Here is a 25,637-nt window from a genome sequence, read left to right as displayed (position 1 = left end):
TGAGCGCCCAGGTAGAGCGCGGCACATGCGCAGAAGCAGCCTCCGGGCCGCCCTTCCCAGGGTTCTCCAAGGGGCGGTGCCGCCTTTTTGAACTACATTCCCCATAAGGCGCCGGGGCCCCTACCGCTGGATGAGGACTTCGAGGAGCGTCTGCTTTGATGGATCGCTGTGAACCCCTGATACAAAAAGAAAAGTTGCCTGTTAACTTCATCCAAGACTATAGCTGAGAAGCGAAGATTACAGACTATGAAATGTTCACCCACATGTTAATGATCCCCTAAATCTATCTTCGTCCCAAACTTCTCTTACCAGCACCAGAGCCCTTTATCTTGTCTGCCTTCAGCTCGGGTCATGATCCCAGTGTCCAAGGATGGAGACCCATATCGGATCTCTGCTTGGCAGGAAGCCTGCCTCTCCCCCTCCCACACCCCCGCTTGTGTTCCCTGTCTTGCTGTGTGTCTGTCAAATAAATAAATAAATAAAATAATGTGACCAGTACAGGAAAGCCTTTACCTATTTGGGTAGATCTATATAATAAATAAAATATATAAAAAAAAAAAAGAAAGAAAGAAAAGAAAGAAAGAATGTAACCACTACAGGAAAGCCTTTACGTATTTGGGTAGTTCTATATAATAAATAAAATATAAAAAAAAAAGAAAGAAAGAAAGAAAAGAAAGAAAGAATGTAACCACTACAGGAAAGCCTTTACGTATTTGGGTAGTTCTGTATAAACACGTTGAATGTGTGAAAGCATTGTGGAATTCAAACATTACCTACCCGAGAAAGGAAATTTATCAGTGGGGAGTATAGTAATAAAAAGATGTATGATATGCTTTTAAATAAAATAGGCAATCACATATATAAAGCATAATTTTATCTTTTATAGAGACATGTTTAGAGATGCACATTTAAGTAGGTATTAATTTAGATAAAATTTAGAAAGATATGCTCCAAAATTAACAATGTAATCCATGGATATGAGATTATTTAGGAGGAAGAGGGACTTTCCTTTTTGCAGACATATAATTTTTCCTTTTTTAAAAAAAAGATTTTATTTATTTGACAGAGAGAGACACAGTGAGACAGGGAACACAAGCAGGGGAAGTGGGAGAGGGAGAAGCAGGCTCCCCGCTGAGCAGAGAGCCTGACTCTGGGCTCAATCCCAGAACCCTGGCATCCTGACCTGAGCCAAAGGCAGACACTTAATGACTGAAACACCCAGGCACCCCCTATATAAGTTTTCTATGTATAAGTAAAATGGATGATTTTTCCATTTGGGGTATGAAAGATAGACAAAATGAAAAGGAAATGTAAAGGCATTATTGGCCTACTAATTTGAAAGTCAAATATGTGAGAGAGAATAGAATACACACACACATGTAAGTAGATCTTCATTGAAATAAGCGCTGGAATTGAAAATATTAAATGTTCACCACTTATACGTACAGGTTGATAAGGAATTTTGATTTGTGACATTAAGTGTTTTTGCTTTAAAAAATTTCCTTAATGTCTCAGTAACTTCTGTCTGTCCTCAAATCATTCTTTCAGACACCTTGGTGTCTGTATTAGTGTGCTAAGCTTGTGTAAAAAAGGTACCACCACAGAGTATCTTCAACAACAGAAATGTATTGTCTCTCAGTTCTGGAAGCTAGAAGTCTGAAATCAAGGTGTCGGCAGTGTTGGTATTTGCCCTGGGCGCTGTGAGGGAGATCTCTTCCACGCTTCTCTCTAAGCTGTGTCTTGGCATTCTTCCTGTGTTTTCCTATGACCTTTCCCCTTCACATGTCTGTCTCTGGGTCAAAATTCTCCCACTTCTTTTTTTTTTTTTGTAAAGACATACTCATATTTGATTAAGGTTCACCCAAGTGACCTCATCTTAACTTCATCATCTGTTAAAAGCCCTGTTTCCAATAAGGTTGTATTGACAGATTCTGGAGGTTAAAAACTTCAATATCTTTTAGTGGGATATAATGACCACCCAGCAGTTTTCCTGACAGCTCTAGTAGAATGAAATGAAATATGACCTCGTGTTTACTTTGATGTGTGTATGGGCATCTCTCTTGAGACTTATGTAGGCAATACGACACCAGTGGGTCTTGGGAGAGTAGAAATCCATGAACTGAATTTCTGGCATCGTGGCGTCTTGAGCTGATTCTGGCATGTGGGTGGTGCTCTAGCTATGAAAGATTTGTTGCATGAATGATTTAAAAAAGAAAGGGGAAAATATTGCAAGGAGAAGGAAAACAGGGAAAGTGATGAGAAGGGGATAGGGTCTGAGTTCTATAGCTTCTCGTGTCCTCAGCTCTGGGGACTCAGCCAGCATAGAACTTAGGGTCTAGTCCCCAGAGATGATGAATTAGCCAGGATAGTTGAGGGGGAGGAGGAGAAGAAAAGGGAAGAGGATCCAAGGGACCCAGAGGAAAGCTGAGAGGTTTGGAGGGTAGGGAAGGGGGAAGGAGAGAGAGCGGGATGGAGGGGGGCTGGGGGAGAGGACAGTATGTCCAAAAGTTGGTCCAGGAAGCAGATATTGGATCATGCAGGTTCCTCTATGGCCACTAGGTGGCAATATTAGCAAGGACTGCTAATTAGCAATGACCGCTGTCACTGACTACCAGAGTGAACTTCCTTGCTGCACATTATCCTGGTTGTCTCATCTTCGAGGACATCTATTGGTTTTCTTGGTCCTCCTCACATCCATACTACCTTCTTCTGAGAACAGTACTTCAATTTTCCTCCGTGGAACTACCACACTTCTATTAAGGTATGCCACATACACTTGCATAGGCACACTGCACAACTCCAGAGGAATCATACACTTAGATTTCTGAGTTGTACCTGCTGAAATTGATCAGTGCCAAACCTATACAACCGTCAACGGCAGCCATTGAACGATGGTCCAGTGAGTTGCCTGTCCCATTCCTGGCCTCAGTGGAGCAGAGCCTTTCTGATATGGAAGACCTGAAGCCATTGCCCATTAATTGCTGTTATGTAGATCTCTGGAGTTATCCTGGTTCTGGTTCTTACCAACTCCAGCAAATTCCTTTTGAATGTAGCTATTCAGAAATATTTTGTGTTGCCAACAAAGAAACCCAGTAAGTCACAATCCACTCCTCAGGCTTTCCTCAGACTGGAAGCCAAATCACAGGAAAGGGTCTTGAGTGTTAAAATGAAAGCTGGTCTTTGTTCCTTATCCAGCATTTATTCACCCAGCAATGACTTCTGGAGGCCTGCTGTGTGCCAGGCAGTGTTCTAGGCTCTGGGAAACAACAGTGAAAAGCCTGATGCGGTCCCTGCCTTCATAAGATCTGCTTATTCAGAATCTGGTGAGGAAGATCACAATTTTTATTAGCCACAACTAGCTATAGCATTGCAAAGAGCTATAGAATTCCAAATTGTAAGGAGTGCTGGGAGGGAAAGGAATGGAATGCTGTGTGGAAGATATTTTTAAGTAAAGATCATTTATTTTAGGCTCGCGAAGTGCAAGCACTTTCCATGCTTCCGAACAATCACCACAACAATGTTGCAGTTTAAATCCGACTGTACGTCCTATTTCACAGATGCGAAAACAAACCTACACAAATAGAAAGATATAATATTAATAACATATAAATACAAATATAAATAGGGTTTTTGCCAGGACCTGGGACTTTAAATACTAAAAGCGGGGGCAGTCCTGGGCAAACACGGACCAGTTGTCGTTCTAAGGAATAACTCGGCTAAGGTCACACTTTAGGGAGCGGTGGGGTGACTACGGACTCCAGATCTAGTTTGACTCCAAAGTTCACGTACATAGTGACCACCCCAAGGGTGCCCTCGGATGTGATTAGTCTCTGGAGAAACGGGGGCGAGCTGGAGAGGCTGAAGGCAGGTCAGCGGGAGAGGGAGGCAATGGTCCAGCAAGAGATGGGAGAGATGAAAGGAGGCTTTCTCCCATCAGTAAGTGCACGGATAGGAAGGGACAAGGGGGCAGAAGTGGGATGACTCAGAGGTTTGGGCTCAGGAGTGGAGAGGACGTGATCTGGGGGGAGGAGGACGATGATTCAGATTGGCCCTAGTGGGTGTGTCATCGAGGTAGAAATGGTGGTGCACAGCTGGAGAAGAGTCTCAGAATTGGGGAATCCTCGTGGCTTAGCTTGTCAGAGCCCAGAGACCAGCTGGAAATGAAAGCCTCCGGATCAGCCAGGCTTTCTGGATTGCAAGCAACAGACACTGACTCAGACCAGCATAACCAAAAAGACGGACGTTTTAATGAGGATTTCAGGAGACTCCTTGAGCCAAGTTAGAATACAGGAGAGAAATAGGGCAGACTGGGTGGCAGGAATGAACTACATCTTGGGGGGATGCCACTGCCACCACTTCCCCCCAGACAGCGGATGTCATGCTGCTTCCACTGCCGCTGAACAATGGATACCACCCTTGCTGTTGCTAGCGTAAATAAAATACTCTCCCCTTTCCCCCTCCCCCGTGCATTAGTATCAGTTGCTGAAGATTCAAGTCCTGGGTGTCTGATTAACTGATCCAATTCACATGGCCCACGCCCATCCCAGGCAGCAGGGGAAAAGAAAAGCAAGTGTCTGGCTTTTCAGATTTCCTTAGTGGGAGAAGGCATCCTGCCTTCTAGCAAGATTTTATTTATTTATTTGACAGAGATCACACGTAGGCAGAGAAGCACGCAAAGAGAGAGAGGAGGAAGCAGGCTCCCTGCTGAGCAGAGAGCCTGATGTAAGGCTCCATCCCAGGACCCTGCGATCATGACCTGAGGCGAAGGCAGAGGCTTTAACCCACTGAGCCACCCAGGCGCCCTGGCATCCTGCCTTCTATCAAGATTTACACATGCGTGATTTCCCATGTCCAGAAAGGATGTTCAGAAATCAAGGAATCAAAGTGAATGAATGATAATAAAATGTCTAGTGCAATTTCTGCAGTTGTCATACGCACCCATGCCATTGGATAAATGAGGTTCAAAGTAAAGTCCTGTAATGTACAGGGTTGTCCAGAAGTGGCCCCCAAAAGTTCTCACGTGGTTGCCTGGGCATTGAGCCCTCTGTGTCATGGAGGGGGATTGCCTCCTTCTTAGTTTCTATGAGACTGGGGGTTCTCTCCACAGCAGAAGAGGCTGTGCCTTTGCATGGTTCCCAGTGTCCCCAAAGGCAGGTGCAGTGCCCAGACAACCCCTGCGAAGCACCGGCATCCCCAACCCCTTCTGCCTGGTGCCAGGCAGTTTGTTGCTTCCCTTCATTGATGAGGCTGCTTTCACATGCTCCCCCATAAAAAGAGAGAGTGACAGGTGTGGGATCCCACCCCTGGAACACAGCCTACACCACAGTCCAGTAAATCACTCGTGTCCTCGTTCCTTTCTGTGAGATAACAGTGGGATGGGGCACCTGTGCATTTTCTTCTCTCCCTGACCCTCAACTTGAACTTGACTACCAACACAATCAATCTTACCTTAACCTATTCTGTGAGATGTCCGAATTTCTCCTGAGTCTGACAAGTGGAGACTCCAAAGGGACCACCTTGCCCTAGCAATTCTTTGCCAAGGTCCTAGAGCAGTTGGGGCTACCTAGAAAACCCCCTGTCTGCCCCACCCTAGTTTCCATTTCTGCCCTGTCTCCCTATCTGTCAATGCTACCTTCTTTGTTCTTTGTTCTTCGGTACCTTAACGCCTTCTCTCTCTCTTTTTTAGAAGATTTAATTAATTAATTTATTTGAGAGCTAGAGAGCGCGAGCAGAAGCAGAAGGAGCTGGGGAGTGGCAGAAGGAGAGGGACAAGCAGGGAGTCTGATGTAGGACTCGATCCTAGGAACTTGATCCCAGGACCCTGAGGTCATGACCTAGCGGAAGGCAGATGCTTAACCAACTGAACCCAGCCAGGCGCCCTAAATCCTTCTTCTTAGAGGAAAGGCTTTTAAGAACTTCCCATCCACAATGAAGTTTCAGGTTAACTCCTTCTCCCAAGGAAATGTGCATATCTGGGAAAGACAGTGCTTAACCACTTCAAATAAGCACCAATGGTGGATTGGTGACACTTGTAGAGAAAAAAATAGAAGATTTTTTTTTGTGGTGGTGGGGGGGGAATGTCCTAGATTCCTTTCAATGAAAACGTGGAGACCCTGCCCGCAGGTAAGGCTGGTTCCAGGAGTCTTTTTACGGTCCTCCCTCCCTGCATTATGAGGTTGGGTGGTCCTAGAAGCCTGGACCCAGGTCACAGGTCCAGAGGGCTCACGTCTAGTTTAGAAAAGGCAAGTGCATCCAGCACCCACCTGCCTTCCTCATCGGTTGCATCAGCCAGGATCCCAGTGCTGGGCTGGACGTGTCGTCCATCCCTCCCCCGTTAGAATGGGAGCTCCTGAGAGTGGGGGCCCTGTTAGCATCACCTCTGTAGTATCTGAAATGCCCCGCAGGCTGCCCTCTATGTAGCAGGGTCTCAACAGAGTCACATGTCACCATCAGTATCCGGGGGAGGCACCATCTGGTGCTGATGCTGGCAAGACAAAACAAAACAAAAAAATACTCCCCGAATCTTTAGGAAGAGTGCATCCAGATTCCCAAGAGATCCCTGGTGAATGCCCCTGCGCTACTCAATCTGCAAATGTGCATCCACCCAGGCGGCCCTTAGGCCACAGGGTGCTTTTGTGTAAAATATAAAGAGGTGTCTCCCTCTTGGATTTGTATATTTATTAAGCTGGAAAATTGTTTTACCAAATATATAGATCTAGGCTGTGATGTGAATTGTGACCCCCTAGTGTTGTGCAGTGCACAACCTGCACACCTTTACTAAACAGCCCTGGACACCACTCCCTCTTCAGTAAAGATAAAGTAGTGGGCCTTGCCCTCAGGGGCCAGGATTCCCCTCCAGGTCTGGACATCGTGCTCCCTGGTTGCTTCTAAGAGCCCAGTCTGATCTGGGAACAATCTTTGATGACACTGTAGTACACAGGGGTGGCCTCCTGGGGCGGGAGCTGGGGCCCGGCCCGCTGGCACTGAAACAGTCCGTGGAAGGCCTCCCGGAAGCGCTGGGACATAAGGGCGTAGATGACAGGATTGACTGCGCTGTTCAGGTAGACGCAAAGGCGGCAGAAGAGCAGGAAGCCGGGGTTGAGGTAGGGCGGGCTCAGGAAGGAATTCACCACCACCAGGGTGCGGTAAGGCAGCCACAGCAGAGCGAAAACCAGCACCACCACAGCCAGCATCTTGGTGACCTACCAGGTAAGACAGGAAATAGAGGGACGCGTGGGTGCCCCGGGAGAATCCCGGGTTCCCAGCCTCTCTGCGGACTTGGGAGGGGAAGAGGCCAAAAGAGCATCTGGGCCTTTGCAATAGGTGCCCTCATGCATCCCCCCCCCCCCCGCCCCACCCCACCCCCATGATGCCTGTCCCATCCCCAGCTAGGACACTTCTGTGCCTCCTTCCTGACCCCACTCAAGCCATTTTCAGTAAGGGACAACCCCCCAAAACCCCCAATCCATCCCTGAAGCCCTTGGACGGGTCACCGTTTTTAGTAGCAGCAAATTCTCGAATCCACTGCCTTTATGGTGAGGGAACTCGAGGATTAAAGGAGTGAATACAGATAAAGAAAGCAGAACGGGGCCTGGCAGGCACTAAGTGGGATTGGAGCTGCAAACACAACCTCTACTACTACCATGACAAGTGCACGGAGTTCAGAGCCAGGAACAGCCAGGTTACGGTCCTGGTTCTACTGCTAACCAGCTGTTTAGCTGGGACATACCTCTCTGTCCAGCTCAACCCCTTCTCCACAACATCCCTGACCACGAACTCGCTGGTGATGCTTTCAATGCCCCCCACTCCCCACTCCCCCTCCAGACTCTCCTTCCTGGCTTTGCCTTTGACCTCCAGTCATGTCCCCCTCCCCCACCTCTCAGCACCCCCCCCTTCATTCTTGGCCAGCACTTCCCTAACAGTGGAGCTGAAGCAAAGCCTCCTAGAGGTGGTACACCAGGGAAGAGGTTTCAAAAGATGCTCTAAATTCCAGAATGAAAAGATCACCAGGAAGCACCAGTCAATGGGAGACAGTGACACACCCAGGCCTGCCCACACCCACCCCTGGAGTCCTCAGTGACTCTTCCAGAGACCAAATCTTGGGTGGCAAAAGGTCACTTACTAGAGCTTAAATTGCTCCAGCACTCTGGGCGCCGCACTGTTTCTGCCTAGAAACCCCGGGATACATGGAATCGGCTCTCAGGAATACTGGAGAGATGACTTTCTCATCAAGGAGGAAGCTAGCTTGGAGTGCTCCTGCCTAAGATTGCTTCTCAGAGTCCAGGAGTATAAGTGACCCCTCCAAAGAGGCCTCGGCCTGCCTCAATCAATAAGCTTCAGTGCTGTAATGTTCTCCAGGAACCAGAAACCTTAGGAATTCCCAAATCAGTCTTGACTCCTGATTTCACTTAATTCAGATTTAACTCTATTCCATTTTAGGTTCATTTGGGGGATTCCCACTAGATAGCAGGGGGCGGGCTTTGGAGCCAGTCTGCCTTGGGTTCAGACCTTGGTTCTGGCACTTACCGTTCCTGTCACCTGGAACAACTCCTCCGTGACTCAGTTTCCTCATCTGTCAAACTGAGATGATAACCGCACATACATCTTGGAGTAGTTACAGACACTCAATATACTGACTTGTGTAAGACCAGTGCCTGGCACAGAGCAGATTCTTGATAATCATTGACTACTACTATCAGCAGTAGTATTTTCCACATTATTCTCCTAGACATTCTGCTTTTATTCAGTGCCTCTTGCCTGTTGCTGTTGTACACAGCATTCTGCAAGGGCTCTCTTGGGCATCAAAGAATGATGTCTTTAGACTGCCCACTGTCAAAAAAGACACTGATGCTCCAAAAAAACAGTAATAATTGGTAACCCTACACTGAATACTTATTATGTGCCAGTTTCATAATATCTACTACCATCCACAGAAGTGGATGGGCATATGATGACAACGACTTGACAGAGTCGAAAATCAAGGCTCAGAGAGGTGAAGTGACTTACCCAAGACCACACAGCAAGATGTTAACAAAGCTGGGCTCTAGAAGGACCCAGGTCGGGAAAACTATTTTCACTAGCAGAAGTCTCACCTAAAGCACAGTCCAGGTGGGGGCTTGAACCCAGCCCTTTTAGGCTGAGCTGGAGAGTGGTAAACAGAGAAGTAAATAAGTGGTGACCAGGCAGGCAGTTTTAGGGTCAGATGGGGTAAAGGCTTGGGAAAGGCGGGAGGGGCACTTGTCTGGAGTGGAAGGTGATGCTGGGCCTACAGCCAGAGTTCCCGTTCCATACTGGCTCAGCCTGGGTCCAGTCCCCTTTCCTCTAAAACCCACCTTGCGCTAACATGCTTGCAAGCAGGAGCTGTTTGAGGCAGTTGGAAGAGCCCCCCAACAGTGCACCCACCCCAGGAGGAAGGGAGAGGGTGCAGATGGTCCTCGCCCGGCTCAGCAGTGACTCAGCAGGGGTGAGGTGCCCTCCTCCCTCGCCCGCCCGCTGAAGGTGTGGGCGGCAGGCTGAGGATAAAGACCAGCTGGGCTCTGGGAGCCTTCCACCTGCATTCCTTGAACCCCCTTGCAAGACCACACTGCTGGAGCGCGGGGGGAGGATATAAGGAATCCTGGACACTTCCTCCATGTGTCACCTTCTCACTCCCTTGTCCCCTCTGAGCCTGTTTCTTTATCCATTAAGATAGGCGTGAGACCAAAGGACCAGGCACACCACGGAAAGTGCTCCCTAAGGGCTGGGTCTCTCTTGACCGCACCCCAACCCATCCCCCTCTTAGGCTGGCTGGCTCTCAGAGACCAGGCAGGCAGTTTTAGGGTCAGATGGGGTAAAGGCTTGGGAAAGTCACTTCCCCTCTCTGAGTCTCAGTCTCCTGATCATTAGGAAAGTACCACCCTGGGTGTGGCCACTGGTCGTGAATGTTTAATAACCAGTCTTAACTGAACATTTAGTTCGTGACGTGGCTTCACAGAGGCTAAAGGCTTCACATGGTTAATCCCATATCTCAGGACACCCCAATGTGGTGGGAGCTGTCATTACCCCATATAGCGGAGGAGGAAACTGAGGCTCAGAAAGGCAAAGTGGCAGCTCCAAAATCAAGCCTGGTAAGTGGCAGGACAGGGATTAACACTTGAGGAGTTTGACTCCAAAAGGGCCCAAGCTTCCCTCTGTCCATCTGCTGGCAGGGCATAGCGGTCCCAATGAAGACTGAGGTCCCCACCTGCTTCCGGGAGTTGAGGGCGCCTCTCTTGCCCCTGGAGGAGTAGCGCTGGTGGCCAGAGGGGCGACCCTGCTGCGCAGAGCCCGAGTGCCCCCGGTGTTCAGGCGGCAGCGGCCCCACAAAGAGGATGCGCACTATGAGTAGGTAGAATGCGGTGGCCAGGCCCAAGGGCAGCGCATAGAAGAGCGCGAAGTCCAGGAAGTAGATGGGCAGGTATAGAGAGCGTGACATGCGGTAGCCACACTGCACCTGCACGCCGTCAGCGTACACCGTCTCGCTTGTGTCCACCAGGAAGAGCCAGAGGACGCAGTAGGCGCTGGTGCCCAGCCACACGGATGCGGCGATGCGCTTGGCCCTTGCCACCGTGCACAGAGTTTGGGCGCGCAGCGGGTGGCAGATGGCGAGGTAGCGCTCCACGGTGAACGCGGTGATGGAGCCTGTGGACGCGTTGATGCCCACGTACTGCAGGTAGATGATGCCCAGGCAGCCTGCGTGGCCGAAGATCCAAACCCGGGCGGACGCCGCCTCCGCGACGGTGGGCACTCCGGCCGCCAGGAGCACCAGCAGGTCGGCGGCGGCCAGGCTCACCAAGTAACAGTTGGTGGGTGTGACCATTTGGCGGCTTCGGAGCACCACCAGGACCACCATGGCGTTGCCCGCCACACCGACGGCGCACACGAGGGGCACCAGGGTCAAGGTCACCACCTGTACAGCCAGCGGAGGCCGGGGCATGGTGCCCAGGCCCGAAGCGTTCGCGCGGTCAGGGTGCTCGGTGCGGTTCTCCATGCACGCGGCTCCGCGCTGCACCCCGAAGTCAGTGGCGAGCTAGGGGAATTACCCCGCTGCAAAGGTGCCCTCCGGGGATCTGGAGACGCTCTCCGTGCGGGAAGCTGGGGGTCCGGCAGCTGCCTCCTGCCGAACAGGTTTCTCCAGCTCCGTGCAGGGTCTCACTGTCGCCGCTCAGGACGCTGGGGACTTGGAGGAATCATGAGCAGGAACCGGGAGGCAGGCGCGTGCTGCTCAGTTTCCAAGACGCCTTTTCAGTCTAAGTTGGCGCGATCTTACTCTGGTGAGGTTTACTGCAGGGGCGCGTTGCAGACTGGAGCGTGGCGCTCCGGGAGTGCACGGGGAGCCCAGATGCCGCCCCCTTCGGACCGACTGCTGTCGCCTCTCAGGTCCTACCTCCACTCTCTAGGTTCGCGGGGCTCAGGACTCTGATCTGAGGCGTCTGGTCAAGGAAGCACGGTGTGGTGTGGGGTCTCCGCCTCTCTAGCCTTTCCCTTTGCTCTGCTTTCGGGGACCACCCCGGGCGGGCTCCTCCGCGGAGTTAGCGTTGTTATCTCCACTGATACCGCTTGGCTGATTTTGGTTGACCGGGTCCAGCACCCGTTCTTTCCCACCGGCTCTTGCACGGCACCCTGGGCACTTGGGGTCGGGGTGGAGGGATGCAGGGTGAGGTGGGGAAGGGATGCTCAAGGCAGCAGTGGTATGGGCGCCCTGCTCGCATGCCTCTCTCTCCTCTGCAGGGGCGGCTCCGCGGGGCAGTGGGGGAGGAGTCGGCCAGCCGCTGGCTTCTGTACTCAATCCAGAAATCCTATCTTGCTTTCACTGGCAAAACCCTCAGCCCTGCTGTTGAAAAATGGCTAGCGGAGCCGAGGGCCAGAGCTGCGGGGAAACGGAAGATATCTTCCCATCTAGGCTTGGGTTGGTCCTGTCTCCTAAACTCTCATCTCCTTGCTACTTTTCACATTCTCTTGCTAACCTTTGTCAGTCTTTTCTTCCTCCTGCAGAAGATCTGGAAATTGGACGTTCTTGGCGGGTGTGCCCCGCCCCCAGAAGGATCTCTCTCATCCTAAGACTGTGCCAGGGGCACTTGCCAGTCAGGGGCAAGACTGTGCCTTGTGAATCTTTCTAGCTCCGAGTCTGATAACAGAGGAGACACATCATAGTAGTTGAGTGAAGGAAAGAACTTGTTTCTTCACTAAAGAAAGCTTCTAGAGAAGGTGGGACCCACTGAGCTTCATAAAAAGCATAAGAGCTGCTTTCTAGGGAGCCCAGCTCTGTACCTGAATAGAGCAGACGCCGTGGAGTTGTTTGCTGCTTCCGGTCCATCGATTATGCTCTATAAAAATGATTTTTCATCTGTGAGATGGGCTAATAATAATAGAACCCATCTCAGAGTGTCCTTGGGAGGCTTGCACGAGGGACAAAGGAAAAAATCCATGCCAAGTGCTTAGCTGTGCTCCACTGGGCAGGGGGGAATGTATCAGTGATGACAGATAGTTAACATGTTTCCTTCCCGCACCCCCCCTTATGGATGAGCCCAAACTCTCAGTCTACAGATCTGATAAATGGCCAAGAAATGAATGATGGGGAACTTGACAGGGCCGTATCTTGGGGGCACCAGCCAGGGTCCAGGACGTCCCCAATTGTCAGTCTTTGTAATGAATGATGATAGTGTATATGAAGCAGTTATTTGCCTGGGGAGGCTCTGTGTGCTTCACACATACTAATTCATTTTATACTGCAACGTCCTCTGGGGGACATTACTACTAGATTCCCAGCTTTACAGATGAAGACACCGAGGCCTAGAGCAGTGAAATGATTTGCTCAAGGATACATAGGTTAGTACGGTGGGAGGGCTACCAGCAGTTTAGCCCAGGAGTGTGGCCATGGAGTCCCCATTCTTACACATCCCACGCACATACTCTCTGACCTCTCTGCCCTATACGGTTCTCTGGGATCTCCAGCAAGAACAATAGCCAAGCAGCCTACTCAGAGCCGAACACCCTGCTATATTCACTCCCTTTATTTCCCCCAGCCCTGGCTAGGCAGGTACTATTAGTCCCATTTTACAGATGAGGAAACTGAGGTCCAGAGAGGAAGGATTTCCAACGTGACGCAGACAGTCAGGGACCAAGCAGGAAGCAGAACCCCAAACTCTCCTTGTCCCCACCCCAACCCCAGCCGTCCCTTTCTCACAGCTCTTTCCAAGGAACCAAATGTCAGTTAAGCCCCAGGGTTCTTCCTCCCCAGTCCAGGGAGGGGCGGTCCTCCCTGAGCATGGTCCAGAGCAATCCTTTTAGCCATATTAACTGCAAAGCGGCTCCATGGGCTTCTCTCCCTCTAAGCCTGCCAGCTCAGCTCTCTCTCCTGCCTAACTGAGCTGTTTAGTTGCCAGCAGCAAAGGGCAGTACTTGGCAGTGAACTAAGTACATCTCAAGTGGCATTTTTTATTTTCCCATACCCTACCTCATCTCTAGTCTTCTTCTTCTTACTAAAGGCATCTTAGTAATGCCACCGGTTGCTAAAACATCCACCCAGTTGTTCAAACCAAATATTCAGGAATTATGTCTCTCCCTCACTGCTGACATCCCACGCTTACAGAAGTTCAGTTCTACCCCCAAAACGTACCTCAGATTAATGCACCTTTCACCATATGCCCTGGACCAGCACTTTCCTCCATCCCGAACCTCTTGATAGGACAACTGCAGTTGCTTCCCGGGTTCTCTGCTTCATTCTTTCTCCTGACTCTATGGCCCATTCCTCATCCACTATCAAGTGATATCTTAAAAATGCAAGCCACTTTCCTGCTGACAGCCTTCAATGGCATTGCTTTGCACTTAAAATGAATTCCAGCTCCTTCTGCAGCCCTAGAATGCCCTGTAGGATGCGGCCCCTCCCCACCTCTCCCTCTTACTCACCATGCCTCAGACAGAGCCCCCAACCTTCTGTCTGGCTAACAATGGCGCAACGGTTGGATAGTGTCCCCTTGAAGGAAGCAGGATGGGTGACTTTGGTCCCAGGTCTCCTGGGAGTCATCGCAGGTGTACCCGGGAGCCCTCTGTTGCCAGACGGTGGCCATGCTATGACCAGGAGGAAACCCTTTCCCTCTCTGGTCATCACTGCAGGAGGAAGCCCCCCTGAGGACTGGGCATTGGGTCTGTGGGTGGGCAGCTTCATGGAGCACTTCCAACAGCTGGCTTCCTCCAGATGGCGAGTGAAGGGACAGAGACCCTGAGAGGGGCTGGGGTGCTGCCAAGTTACCCCGTCCTCAGCCAGAGAGCTGAGATTTGCGTATCACTCTGGCTGACTCAAACAACATTGCCACGCTATAGAGATTATTGGCATCGCTCCTTCCCCGGCTTCCTGGAGTAGCATCCCAAGAATGCAAGCAGTAGACTGCGTCCTCCACCGGGTCCTCCAGAGCTGACATCAGAGTGGCTCCTGCTCTTTGAAAGCCGAAGGCTCCTCTTGGCTCTTCAAGCTGCCCGCAGCAGAACGTGTTTTCCAAGCGCTCCAGGGAGGTGGCCCATGTGCTCTTTTGCAATGTGACCGCACCACTTCCAGTCAAGAGGTGGGGTCCTTGAGTCTGGGCGGGTTCTGTGAGTCCTTTGGTGGAGGTGATACTTACCAGTTCCAGGGGTGACTCCTAAGTGGCCTGGCGGCATCTGCTTCCCATTTCTCAGAGCCCCAGGTTGCTGGGGGATGTTCAAGCTGCTCTGTCCAGACCACGGAAGGAGCACTGTGGCCCCCAACACTGAGTGGAGAGGCCGTTGTGCATGGCCAGTGCAGTCAAGCCTTCAAAGGTCCCCAGCCCCGGTCCCCGTCCACCTGCACTGATACAAGAGACTGCACACGAGAACCACCCGGCGAAGCCCAGTCAACCCACGGAATGGTGTGAGATAGTAATAAGAGGTCACCCTCCGATCCTTCTATGTGGGCATCTCCAACATGGCAGCTTGCTTCATCCAAGCATGCAATCTGAGATGGTAAGAGAGCCTGTTACCAAGATGGGAGCAGTGGTTTCAGGAACCTGATCACAGAAATGACACCCCACCACTTTTCCCATAATCTCTGAGCTGCGAGGATGTTCAAGGGGAGACTCACACCAGGGTGTGAATGTCAGGATCCACTGGGAGTCATTGGGGGCCATCTTGGATGTCTGTCTGTCAAGCCAGCTAGCATGCACCTAAAGGCTTCAACCTCATAAATAAGTTAATAAGTAAGTTCCTACATAATTCGGGAAATTCTACATCTAGACAAGGAAGCCATCTAATGTACACCAAGAGGCATGGCCAAGGATGTCCACGGCAGCATTGTTTACCATAACAAAAATCGGAAACCACCTGAACATCTACCTACCAGAGGGGGGAAATGCTAAACAATTCATGACCTATCAATGCCGTCCAACAATTAGAGAGAACGAGGTAGTGCAGAGACATATTGCTGAATGAAGAGACAGGCAGCGGAACTGTACATTTCACATTGCCTCACCCAGAACAACACACAGCCTTACACATGTCTGTGTTCTATTTACACATACTTACATGTGCAGACAGATATCCAAATGGCGCCCACTGGCAGATAACAGCGGTTGTGTCTGTGGGCTAGGGAGGCAGATACGTGTGCAGTGGTCAAAGGAGACATTACTCTTACTTGTTAAGACCATAGGCTCTGGAAGCCAGACCACCTGGATTTAAGTTCTGGCTCTGCAGCTGATTGGCTGTGTGACCTCAGGCAAAACACTTAACCTCTCTGAATCTCCATTTTGTCACTCTAAAAGGAGAAGCATAATACCATCTATCTCATATACTTTTGTGAGGTTTATTTTTTTTTAAAGATTTGTTTATTTCTCATATAGTGAGAAGTAGAGTACAAGCACAGGGAGGGGCAGAGGGGGAAAGAGAGAGAGAGAGAGAGAGACTCTCAAGCAGACTCCAATGCCGGGCTCGATCCCAGAACCCTGAGATCATGACCTGAGCTGAAACCAAGAGTCAGGTGCTTAACCGACTGCCACACCCAGATTCCCCCTTCTGTGAGATTTCAGTAACATGATGTACATAGAGCTTTCCATGGAGTTTGGGGCACATCTAATGGCACATAGAGCCTGCCTGCACCAGCTCCCGAGAGCCAGTTGTGGGCATCTCTGCCCCGCCCCCAGCACCCTCCCAGCACATCACAAGCACCCAACAAGCACTAGCTATTATTATCTTCTCTGCTCTAATTTTTATAAGGACGAGGATTCACGTGTTACTTGTGCAATTTAAGAAAATGTGTGGGTGACTCACTATCTAAACAAGCCATAGGGCAGCTTTGTGGGAACAGGAGCTGGAGTGGGATTGGGTGTCAGGTGAGGCCAATGATGGCCCTCAGGGAGGGGCACAAACACCCTTTGCGGAGTGGGCGGAGAGGCGGTGGGTGTATGGGTCAGCTCCCTGCGGCTCGTGACTCACAGGCACGGGCTGCTTAAGTTGAAACACTTGCCTGGGAATATATCTCCTCCTGCTCTGTGGCTTTCCCTTTGGCCACCAATATGGCCCACAGCAGGCTGCTTCCAGTACCTAACCATTCCCTTCTGCAAGCCCCAGATCTTCAGGAAGGAGCTGAGGACAGAGAGCACTCAGTCCTACCTCCAGGGACCTGGACTTCGATCGGATTTTTACTGAGGGTTTACTCGGTACCAGGCACTGCTTCAGGTACCGGAAATACTGTGGAGGACCAGACACAGAGTGTGGAGTTCACACTTTTGCGGGACGATATATGAAACTGACAGCAAGTAACAAAGAGATAGCTAAAATCTAGAAATGCATACGTAAGCTAATAAAGAACATGGATAAGAGTATTTACAGAGGCGAGATAACAATTTGATATGATAGATTGGGGTCAGCAAACATTTTAGTTAAAGAGCCAGATAGTAAATATTTCAGATTTTAGGGGGCCGCACAGTCCATGTCTCAATGACTCAAATCTGCCATCAGCGGAAGCAGCCAGAGGCAATACTTAAACTAATGGGTGTGGGGCAACGTTCCAATAAAATTCTGCTCACAAAACCAGGCAGCAGGCCAGATTTGGCTCACAGATCGTAGCTTGTCCACTCCTGTGATGGAATGAAACTGTCTTGGATGGGACCATATGAGATGGAGTGGTCAGGGAACGCTTCTCTGAGGAGGAGACAGTTGAGCTAATCCCCTATGGATGCAAAGAAGCTTTCCATGCCAAGACTTGAAAGAAGTGTGTTCCAGGATGTGCAGACAGCAAAAGCAGTGTCCTGAGGTGCAAACCAGCCCGAAGCTTCTGGGGAGTTTAAGCCCATGCAGCTCGGGCATAGTGAGGGAGGGAGAGGTTGGCTTGAGCTGGGATTTGTGATCCACAGCACATCATCATCCATCAGGGTCCTGGCAGGAACGAGATGGTAGTCCTAAAGGGGAAATGAAAGAGAGTTTAATGAAGGTGCAGAGGTGGAGGCTTGGTAAAGGGAAGGATGGTGAGGATCTCAGAGACGAGCACCTGTGGAAGCTGTACCGGTCCAGAACCCAGGGACATCTACAGCCACCGTGGGGGGCGGGGCACCCAGCCAGACAGCAGCTGCGGTTGCCCATGATGGAGTGTGGCCTCTGCCAAGTAGCCCAGAGGGGCTGCCGGAGCAAATATCCTGACATCTCTCTCCTCTCCCACTTTGAAGATTTTCTTTGTCAGAGAGAGAGAGAGAGAACTCGCACACAAGCAGGAGGAGCGGCAGGCACAGCCGGCAGAGGGAGAAGCAGGCTCCCTGCCAAGCAAGGAGCCCTATACGGGACTCAATCCCAGGACCCTGAGATCATGACCTAAGCCGAAGGCAGTGACCTAACCCACTGAGCCACCCAGGCGTCCCTCCTCTCACACTTTGGATCGCTAGCCAGTACCTCCCATCGGCTGAGCCCAACTAGAACTCAGAGGCCAGGGGAGCCAGGGTGATACAGTTCATGGAGGTAAGAATTCCCAGGCTAGAGAAGGGCAGAGAATGATCTGGAGGGGACAACAGGGAATACCAAGCCCACAGTGCAGAGAGCTGTGGTTTTACTAGAATTTTGATGGGGAGGCAGTTGCTGGATAAAATATGGATGGCTTCGTCCCATTTGAATTTCAGATAAGCGACAAATACAGTTTAGAATAAGTTTGTTTAGTATAAGAATGTCCCAAGGGTATACTTAGACTAAATCCGTATTTATTATTTATCTGAAATTCAAATGGAGTCGGGTGTCATGTATTTTTATTTGCTAATCCTTGGCAACCCTGGATGGGAAAGCCCCAGCGGAATTTGAAACAAAAGAGTAACATAATCGAATTTAGGATTTAATAAATACTCCGTTTATAAAATCAAGAAAATTTTAGACGGCTAAATGTAAGAGGATTCGGGGGATGTATGACTAAGTTCCAGGAGCATTTAGATACATTCACTAAGTAAAGTTTCCATACACTAGGGAAAGCAGTGTATGCAGAAGAGAGCCCAGGCTGACCCCCAGCTTCCTGGGGGGAGGGAGGAACCTCGGGCTGTCTCTGCACTTGCTGGTCTTCACTGTGCAGAGGCCTTTACTGCTTCTTCAAGCCTGCTGTGCCCAGTATTACATTCCTTCCTTTCCACAGCCGCACATGAAAAGTAGGTCACGTGGGCGGTTATTAGGTCAGTCACTATGCAGGTGTAGAAACGGGCGCTCAGAGAGGTGAAGTCATCTACCCGAGGTCACACAGAAGGCAGCAGGAGGACCAAGATCTGTGCGGCTTCCAGACTCTTAACCCTCTGCCGCGTGCTCTTGGTTCCTTCCAGTGGCCAGCGTGTGGTCGGCCTGTCTATCCAAGCTGGGTTCATGCTGGTAGACTGGGGTCCGAGAGCAGGAGGGAGGCCCCAGGGGCGGCCGCTGGCCTCCATGCCTCTCATATCTGCGCTGGAGCCGGGTGTGCAGGTGGCGGACCCTCCTTGCCTCCTGGGCGGAGAAGAAGGAGGCGGCGATCGTGTGCCGCAGGCGCCGGGCATAGGTCTCCAGCAGGACGGTGGCTCCAGCCGCCAGCTGCAGGGCCCCGGCAGTCAGGCAGGCAGTAGTGTGGGGGCTCTGGGCGGGCAGCAGCGGGCAGCCCGGGGAGGTGAAGCGGAGCTCCCACTGGAAGGAGCTGTGAGCGGAGAGGTAGGGGCTCTCCAGAGGTGGCTGGTTGAAGAGGAAGAAGATGAAACCCAGGACTGTGTATCTGGCCTTCAAAGAGGAGAAAAAGGCCAGGTCAACAGACGGACACTGTGGCCATTCCCTGTCCCCCACCCCCTGTGGCCGTCTGCCCCCTCTGCAAAACGGGCACAGAAGTAGCCCAGCCTCCGGCCTCCTGGGCACTGATGAGCAGCAAACGACATCAGAAACCTGAAGCAGACTTTCTGACAAGCAAAAAGCACGGTGCAAATGCTATTTTTATTATCACGTTCGGAACAGAACGCTTTAGAGAAAACAAATGGGTATTGTGGGTATTTTCTCTTTGCTAAGCCCTTAGCGAATACTTCAGATGTCTTTCTCATCAAATAGGCACGCTCCTCTGAGGTTGAGCCCAGAATGCCTCACTGAAAAGATGGGCAGCCTAAAGTCACACAATGATGTGGCCAGGCCAGGGGTTCTGTCCCAGCCAAGGCAGGTCCCAATATCCTGCTTCTAAGAATTAGGCTCTGCTCTTCCCTCGGGGCGTACAGTAGCAGGTGTGGGGAGGCAGGGAGGTCAGAGGTTGACCATTCAGACTTTGGAGCCAGACCTTTTCGGTTGGATCCTTGGTTCTGGCCAAGACCTGCTTCTCCACCGGGCTCTGCTCAAGGGGGCTCATGGAAGTATTTTATTTTCTTTTAAAATCAGAAAAAAGAAACGAACTTAAAAGTTGAAGAATCCGTTTCACTTCAGAGATCATACAGTCCCTGATACACCTATCAGCTTCCGTCAACTTCTCTGACACAGCCACAGGCCTCTATGTAAACAAAAGACACGGCTGTGTTCTAAGAAAACTCAGTTTACGAAACCAGGAAGCCGGCGGGGTTTGGCGCAGGGGCCACAGTTGGCAAACTCCTGATCTAGATCTTTCGTAAGCCCTCCTCCCCTCTGATGCATTCAGCCGCGAGTTGTTCAGCGTGGTGAAGTGACTAGACCTCTCCTGGGTGCTTTCACAGGGGACCACATGTTAAGACTCACAATAGGCTGGCAGGCTGAGGAGGGTCCATCCAGTTCATATAAGTGGGGAAAATGAAGCTAGGACACCTTGCCACTTAGGAAAAGAGTGACCTGGGGGGTCAAACTCTTTCCAAGCCATTGGGTATCTGGGTCCTCATCTGCCATAGGGGTGAGACTGGGACCCATTACACTGAGCAGTACTGGGAACGAAACGAGTCTGTCTGCCAATGCCCCAGGGTTCCCCTAGCTTCTCCAAGGACTGGGGCTTGGAGGCAAATAATATTAAATTGCAAATCAAGCAGTTAACACACCCCGCCCCTTCCTACAAGGAAATGACTCTACTCCTGGCACGGGCACTGGCACTGCACTTACATCATACTTGACTGTGAGCGTGATGGGCACGGCAGGCAGCTTCTGAGCCCAGTCCACGGCCGCCTGAGCCAGCAGAAAGGCCACGTGGTCTGTGGCCACCATCACAGCTGTGACCATCAGGAACAGCGAGAGCAGGCCCAGCCTCAGGAGACAACTCAGCAGCTCCCCCTGGGACAGCCTCGGCCGGGCGGCCCAGAGCAGCCAGGTTGGTGGGGAGGCCACCAAGTACGTGGCCTGGGTCTCCGCCAGCTGCCAAGCCAGCTGCCGGGTCATGTAGATGTTGTCAAACCGCAGATCAGTCAGGTAGCGATGGAGATACCAGCCCGAGTCCACCAGGAGGCCCAGCATAAAGAGCCCGGCGACCACCTGCTGGGTTCCGAGCACGGCTGCCCGGGCCAGGGACTCTAGGCCGGAGAAGTCCTCCAGCACCTGCCGGGTGACCCTGAGCATATGAAGTCGGAACACGGAGCCGTTGCCCTGGGCCTGCAGGGTCAAGCCGTGGCTGCCCACGTGCCTGACAGGGCCCAGAGCCCTGGACGCTGCGTGAAGCTGGTGAGTGGTATTGAGCAGACTCTCCAGGGAGCCCTCGGTGACGCATCTCAGCACCTGTCCCGCTGCGCCCATGTTGGCTAAGACGTTGGGCACCACGGCAACACCCAGGGTGGCTGTGCTCCAGGAAAGGAGCAGGCGGCGGCCCTGCTCCGTGCCCAGGGTAGGGATGCTGAGTGCAAACAGGCAGCGGGCCGGGGGCACCAGGCCCAGCACTAGGAAGACCAGGAGGCCCCAGACGATGGCCACTGTGGCGGAGGGTCCTGGAGGGTAAAGCAGCGAGGACACCAGCCAGTGGTGGGTCAGACCCGCGGCAGCGACAGCCAGGGAACTGCACAGCAGGAGCTGGGTCAGCAGGTGGCCACAGCTGGTTGGGACGGGCTGAGAGAAGGCGACCCAGGCGGCCTGCAGGGGGTGGAGGGCCTTGGGGAGCAGCAAGTGCCAGGACTTGCACCTGCACACAAGGAGATGGGGGGGGCACTTTCAGGAGGATGAGGGGCTGGATGTTGGCTCAATGCCCCTGATCCTCAAAACCCTTCCTTTGCTAATGGGCTGCTTGAGGCCCAGTGGTTGGCACTCTTCCCCCGTGGGTCAGACCCAGCAACTCACCCCAAACCCACAGGACCCAAGCTGAGCTAGTCAGAAGCTGCCCCAGGATCAGCCTCCCTGGGCTCATTAGGGAAGAGCCCAGTTCCGGGGGATGTGAGGATGGATGTCCGGGCTGCCTGTGTCCATATTTCCAGGTTTGGGAGGGCGCCTTGCCCCGGAGAATGAAAGAATTGTGGAGAGTGAGAGAAGTACAGATGAGGGAGAATAAGAAAGAGACAAAATTTGGGAGATAGAGACACCGTTTCCCCTGAATGCACAGTCTTGGCTGGCTTCCTGTGTGACCCTGGACATTCCTTCTCTGTGGACCTGGGTCTCCTCTCTGATTCGGAGGCGTGGGGAGTGGATCTGCTGAACACTCAGGAACTTTTCTACACTGCTGTCCTTGTATTTATTAAACAACTACTATATCCTCACCACTGGAGACACAGGAACGATGGGGAACGAGAATCCCTGTCCTCCTAGAGCCTGCGTGAAAGCGGGATGGCAGAGGAATTAGTGAGAAGAGGTTGGGTTCTGGATACATTCTGTTGGAGGAGCCAACACGACGGGCAGTCTGATTGGCTGCGGGAGGGAGAGGAAGTGGGAGGTCGAGGATGACCTTGAGGTTTGGTGCGTGCGCCGCTGAATCCCCCCAGGTGTCGTCCGAGATGGGAAATGAATGACGTGTAAAATCATTGATTTATAGATGACGTTAAAGCTGTGGGGCAGGAGGAGACTCCTTGGGACGCTGTGTTGGCAGGAAGGAGAGACACTGGAGGGCAGAGCCCTCGCCCCAGGCTGGGAGGCGAGAAGGAGGCTGGGGAAGCCGGGCCAGTACAATGTTCCAGCAAGAGGGGAGCGGCCACGGATGTCAAAGGCTGCTGAAGGTGAACGAGCTGAGGACCAAGCAATGACTATTGGATTTACCCACGGGGAGGTCCCAAGGGCAGCTTGGTGGCACCTCAGGCCAAAACCTAACTAGAGGGGGACTGGGAGAGATAGGAAGGAGTAGAATGTGAAACATGAACGAGCCAAGTCACGTTTGCAGTAAAGGTGTGCAGGCGGGGTGCCATGGCTGCTGGTCGGGTGGGACCCTAAATTTGCAGGTGGGAAAGCCAATCAAGAAGGGGGCGCGGATGAAGGGGAGGCCCCCTGGAGTGATCTTTCAGGCAGTGGCAGCGGGTAAGATGGGCAGCGCAAAAGGGGAGGGGTGTGACGGGCAAAGTGTGGGTGCCTACGTCTCAGTTCTTCTGACGCATGACAGAACCGTGGTGAAGGCACGGCCTCCAGACCACCGGGGTTCAAATCTCTGCTTCACCACTCACCATCTGTGCGACCTTGGTCAAGTTGCTTAATCTCTCTGTGCCTCAGTTTTCTTACTTCTGTAAGATATGTAACTCCTGTCTATAACAGGGGGGAATAGAAGAAGCCCCTCGGTGGGTCGCTCTGTGTCTGAGATAGAATGAGGAGCAGGTCAGTGGTTATCTGTCACGAAAGCGTCAATACCTCAAGGGGAGGGACGTGGTCTCTTTTGCTCGCTGATATAGCCTAAGTGCCTGGAAGAGAGTCCGGCATGTAGCTCCCTAAACACTTGTAGGCTGTGGTAGGATGGCTTCTGTTTGCTCAGGGCGGCAGGAAAGCGAGGTCGGCAGATGGAGAGCGAGCTGGAGGAGGCAGTAGAACCTTGAAGAGGGAGGAGAGGTTGGAGAATAGTTGTGCAGGAGGTTGGGAGAGTTAATGAACCAGGGCAATGCCATCCGAGCTGGGCAGCACCAAGGACCCATTTGTGGTCAGAGATGATGAATTATGGCCTTTCTGGCCCCTGAGGGCATTTTTGTTTAGGACGGAAACCTCCACCTATTGTATAATGAGTATTTGGGACACGGTAGCCGTTAAAAGAATAGCAAAGAATACAACGGATAGGGGAAGGGAAGCCATCTGTAAGCCATACCGGAGGCCAAGGCTTGGGGGAGTGTTGGGAATGACAGGGAAAGCCGCCATCTGCTGAGTGCTTACTCTGAACCCAACATGATGGCTAGCCCTGTGTGTGCATTTTCTCATTCAATTCTTTTTTTTTTTTTTTTTTAAAGATTTTATGTATTTGTTAGAGAGAGAGAGAGCACAAGCAGGGGGAGCGGCAGGCAGAGGGAGAGGGAGAAGTGGCCTCCCCTGCAGAGCAGGGAGCCTGATGTGGGGCTCGGTCCCCAGACCTTGGGATCGTGACCCGAGCTGAAGGCAGATGCTTAATGACTGAGCCACCCAGGTGTCCCTCAATTCAACTATCTTGTAGGCATTGTTACTACTCTCATTCACAGATGGGGAAACTGAGGCTCAAAGAGGTGGCGTTTACCCAAGGTCACACAGCTGGGGAATGGCAGAGTTTGAGGCTAGGCTCATACCCATGGTGCCTGAGCCCTGACCGCTTTCTTGCCTGTGGTCCCAGGGTCCGGGGTCTGCAGACCTACCCGGTCCTGGCGAGGTGCTCAGCTGTCTCCCACAGGTCCCTCATGTTTCCTGAATGGCCGCGGATCTGGATCAGAGCAGGCAGGCTCGAGCAGTGCTGGCAGGTGGAGAGGAAGTGAGGCAAACTGTATTCTCTAGAACTTGGGGAAAACCCTGTTGCTTCTGCTTTTTGGCCCTTAATTAAGCCCTCCTGGTGGCTTTGCCCTGCCCCCCCTGGGCCCACCTCCCAAGGGGTTGGGCAAGTGCCTCATCGCCTTCCTGCAGGCAGGGGTGGGTGGAAGTGTGGGAAGAAAGAGCCTTTTCCAAGCAGTTAATCTGTGATCCTGAGAGCAGCAAGGGAGAATGTTCCCATTTTACAGAGGAAGAAACTGAGGCTCAGAAAAGCCCTCCTGCTTATTAGTGGTAGAGTCAGGGCTAGAACTCTGCTTGGCTTCCCCTTACCCTCCGCTTCCACAGTTGTGTGCCCCAAGAGGAGCCTGATCCCCAACTCTGAGCGGTGGGAACGCACAGGAGATCATTGGACCTCCGCTCTTTTAAGCATAGTGGCTCTGGTCCCCCCTCTAGCTGGCTTTCTGTCATTAGCTCTGTCCCTCCTTACCTGTGTGACCTTGAGGAGGTGACCCCATCAGTTTCCTCCTTTTAAAAGAGAGGAATGATAATAACAGTTAACATTTATGGCACACTTCGCCAGTATCAGACATGCTTCTCAACAGCTCTATTTGAATTCCCTGAATGCTTATTTCCAACAACCGTTTGTGGTAGGTATTGCTATTTCCACTCTTCAGTGCAGAAAACTGAGAACCAGAGAATTAAGTAGAGACATAATTTATAGCCAACAGTCTTGCCCCAGAGTGGACTGGTCAGCCGCTGGGCTCTACTGGTGTGGAGGGAAGGGTTCACAAGGCTCGTGTTACCTTCTCATGCATCTGGCACTGCAAACAGCTGGCGCTTAATAAGTGTGAGGTCCCTGCGTGCGCGCTCTGCAGCAGTCATCGCCTGGCAGGTACAACTCTGGGCTGTTGGAAAGCCGGTCCCTATCTGGAAGCAGACACTCCACCCCAGCATCTCTGTGCTCTCTCACTGCCAGTAGGCTACCTCCTCCGGGAGCCTTCTGCTGTGCCCTCAGGCCTCCACCCTGCAGGATGGATGGCTCAGCGAGGAAGGGCACCTAGATGGTGTTCCAGACTCCCCATCCTTTCCCTTTTAAGGACATGTTGCCTGGGTCACTTGCTCAGGCCTGAAGGAGGGTACTCTGCGGCCCAGAGAAGGGAAGTGACATTCTCACAGTCACACAATCCAATGAGACACACCTGTGACCCTCAGAGGGCCATTTCCCAGATCCCAAACCCCTCCAGGAAGCCAGGTCAGACACCGAGTCTGCAGAGAACTGAGCACCCAGAGTAGACGGGGAGCAGGAAACCTGGGCGCCTGCAGAGGCCAGCCAGTTAAGGCAAGGAGCAGAGCAGACCAGAGAGAAACAGCATGAAGTG

The 25,637-nt window shown here is 51.9% G+C and overlaps 2 protein-coding genes across 2 annotated transcripts; both read right to left on the bottom strand.

Moving 5' to 3' along the window:
- Nucleotides 1-6,078: 6,078 nt before the first annotated feature.
- LOC116596429 (thyrotropin-releasing hormone receptor-like) lies at nucleotides 6,079-10,954 on the bottom strand. Its single transcript, XM_032353725.1, has 2 exons — nucleotides 10,223-10,954; nucleotides 6,079-7,202 (listed from the first exon to the last, which is right to left on the bottom strand). The coding sequence occupies exons 1-2, from the start codon at nucleotides 10,952-10,954 to the stop codon at nucleotides 6,888-6,890; spliced, it is 1,047 nt and encodes a 348-aa protein (XP_032209616.1). The 3' UTR covers nucleotides 6,079-6,887.
- A 7,399-nt stretch (nucleotides 10,955-18,353) lies between these two features.
- On the bottom strand, nucleotides 18,354-24,766 carry OCSTAMP (osteoclast stimulatory transmembrane protein). Its single transcript, XM_032353724.1, is given in 5 exon segments — nucleotides 18,354-19,230; nucleotides 20,548-21,550; nucleotides 23,191-23,367; nucleotides 24,150-24,244; nucleotides 24,746-24,766. Coding segments are annotated over 4 exon segments (1,680 nt in total). The 5' UTR covers nucleotides 24,194-24,244; nucleotides 24,746-24,766; the 3' UTR covers nucleotides 18,354-18,774.
- Between the last annotated feature and the right edge of the window lie 871 nt (nucleotides 24,767-25,637).

This window comes from Mustela erminea, chromosome 7 (genome assembly GCF_009829155.1).
Source record: "Mustela erminea isolate mMusErm1 chromosome 7, mMusErm1.Pri, whole genome shotgun sequence".
NCBI classification, from domain to species: domain Eukaryota; kingdom Metazoa; phylum Chordata; class Mammalia; order Carnivora; family Mustelidae; genus Mustela; species Mustela erminea.
Note: the sequence above shows the minus strand (reverse complement) of the source record. Positions and strands in the feature narration are given on the sequence as shown.

Coding starts and splice junctions, on each gene's coding strand:
- LOC116596429 (XM_032353725.1), bottom strand. CDS start 10,954: ATGCCCCGGCCTCCGCTGGCTGTACAGGTGGTGACCTTGACCCTGGTG. Junction 7,203..10,222: donor CCCTCAACTCCCGGAAGCAG/GTGGGGACCTCA, acceptor CTTACCTGGTAG/GTCACCAAGATGCTGGCTGT.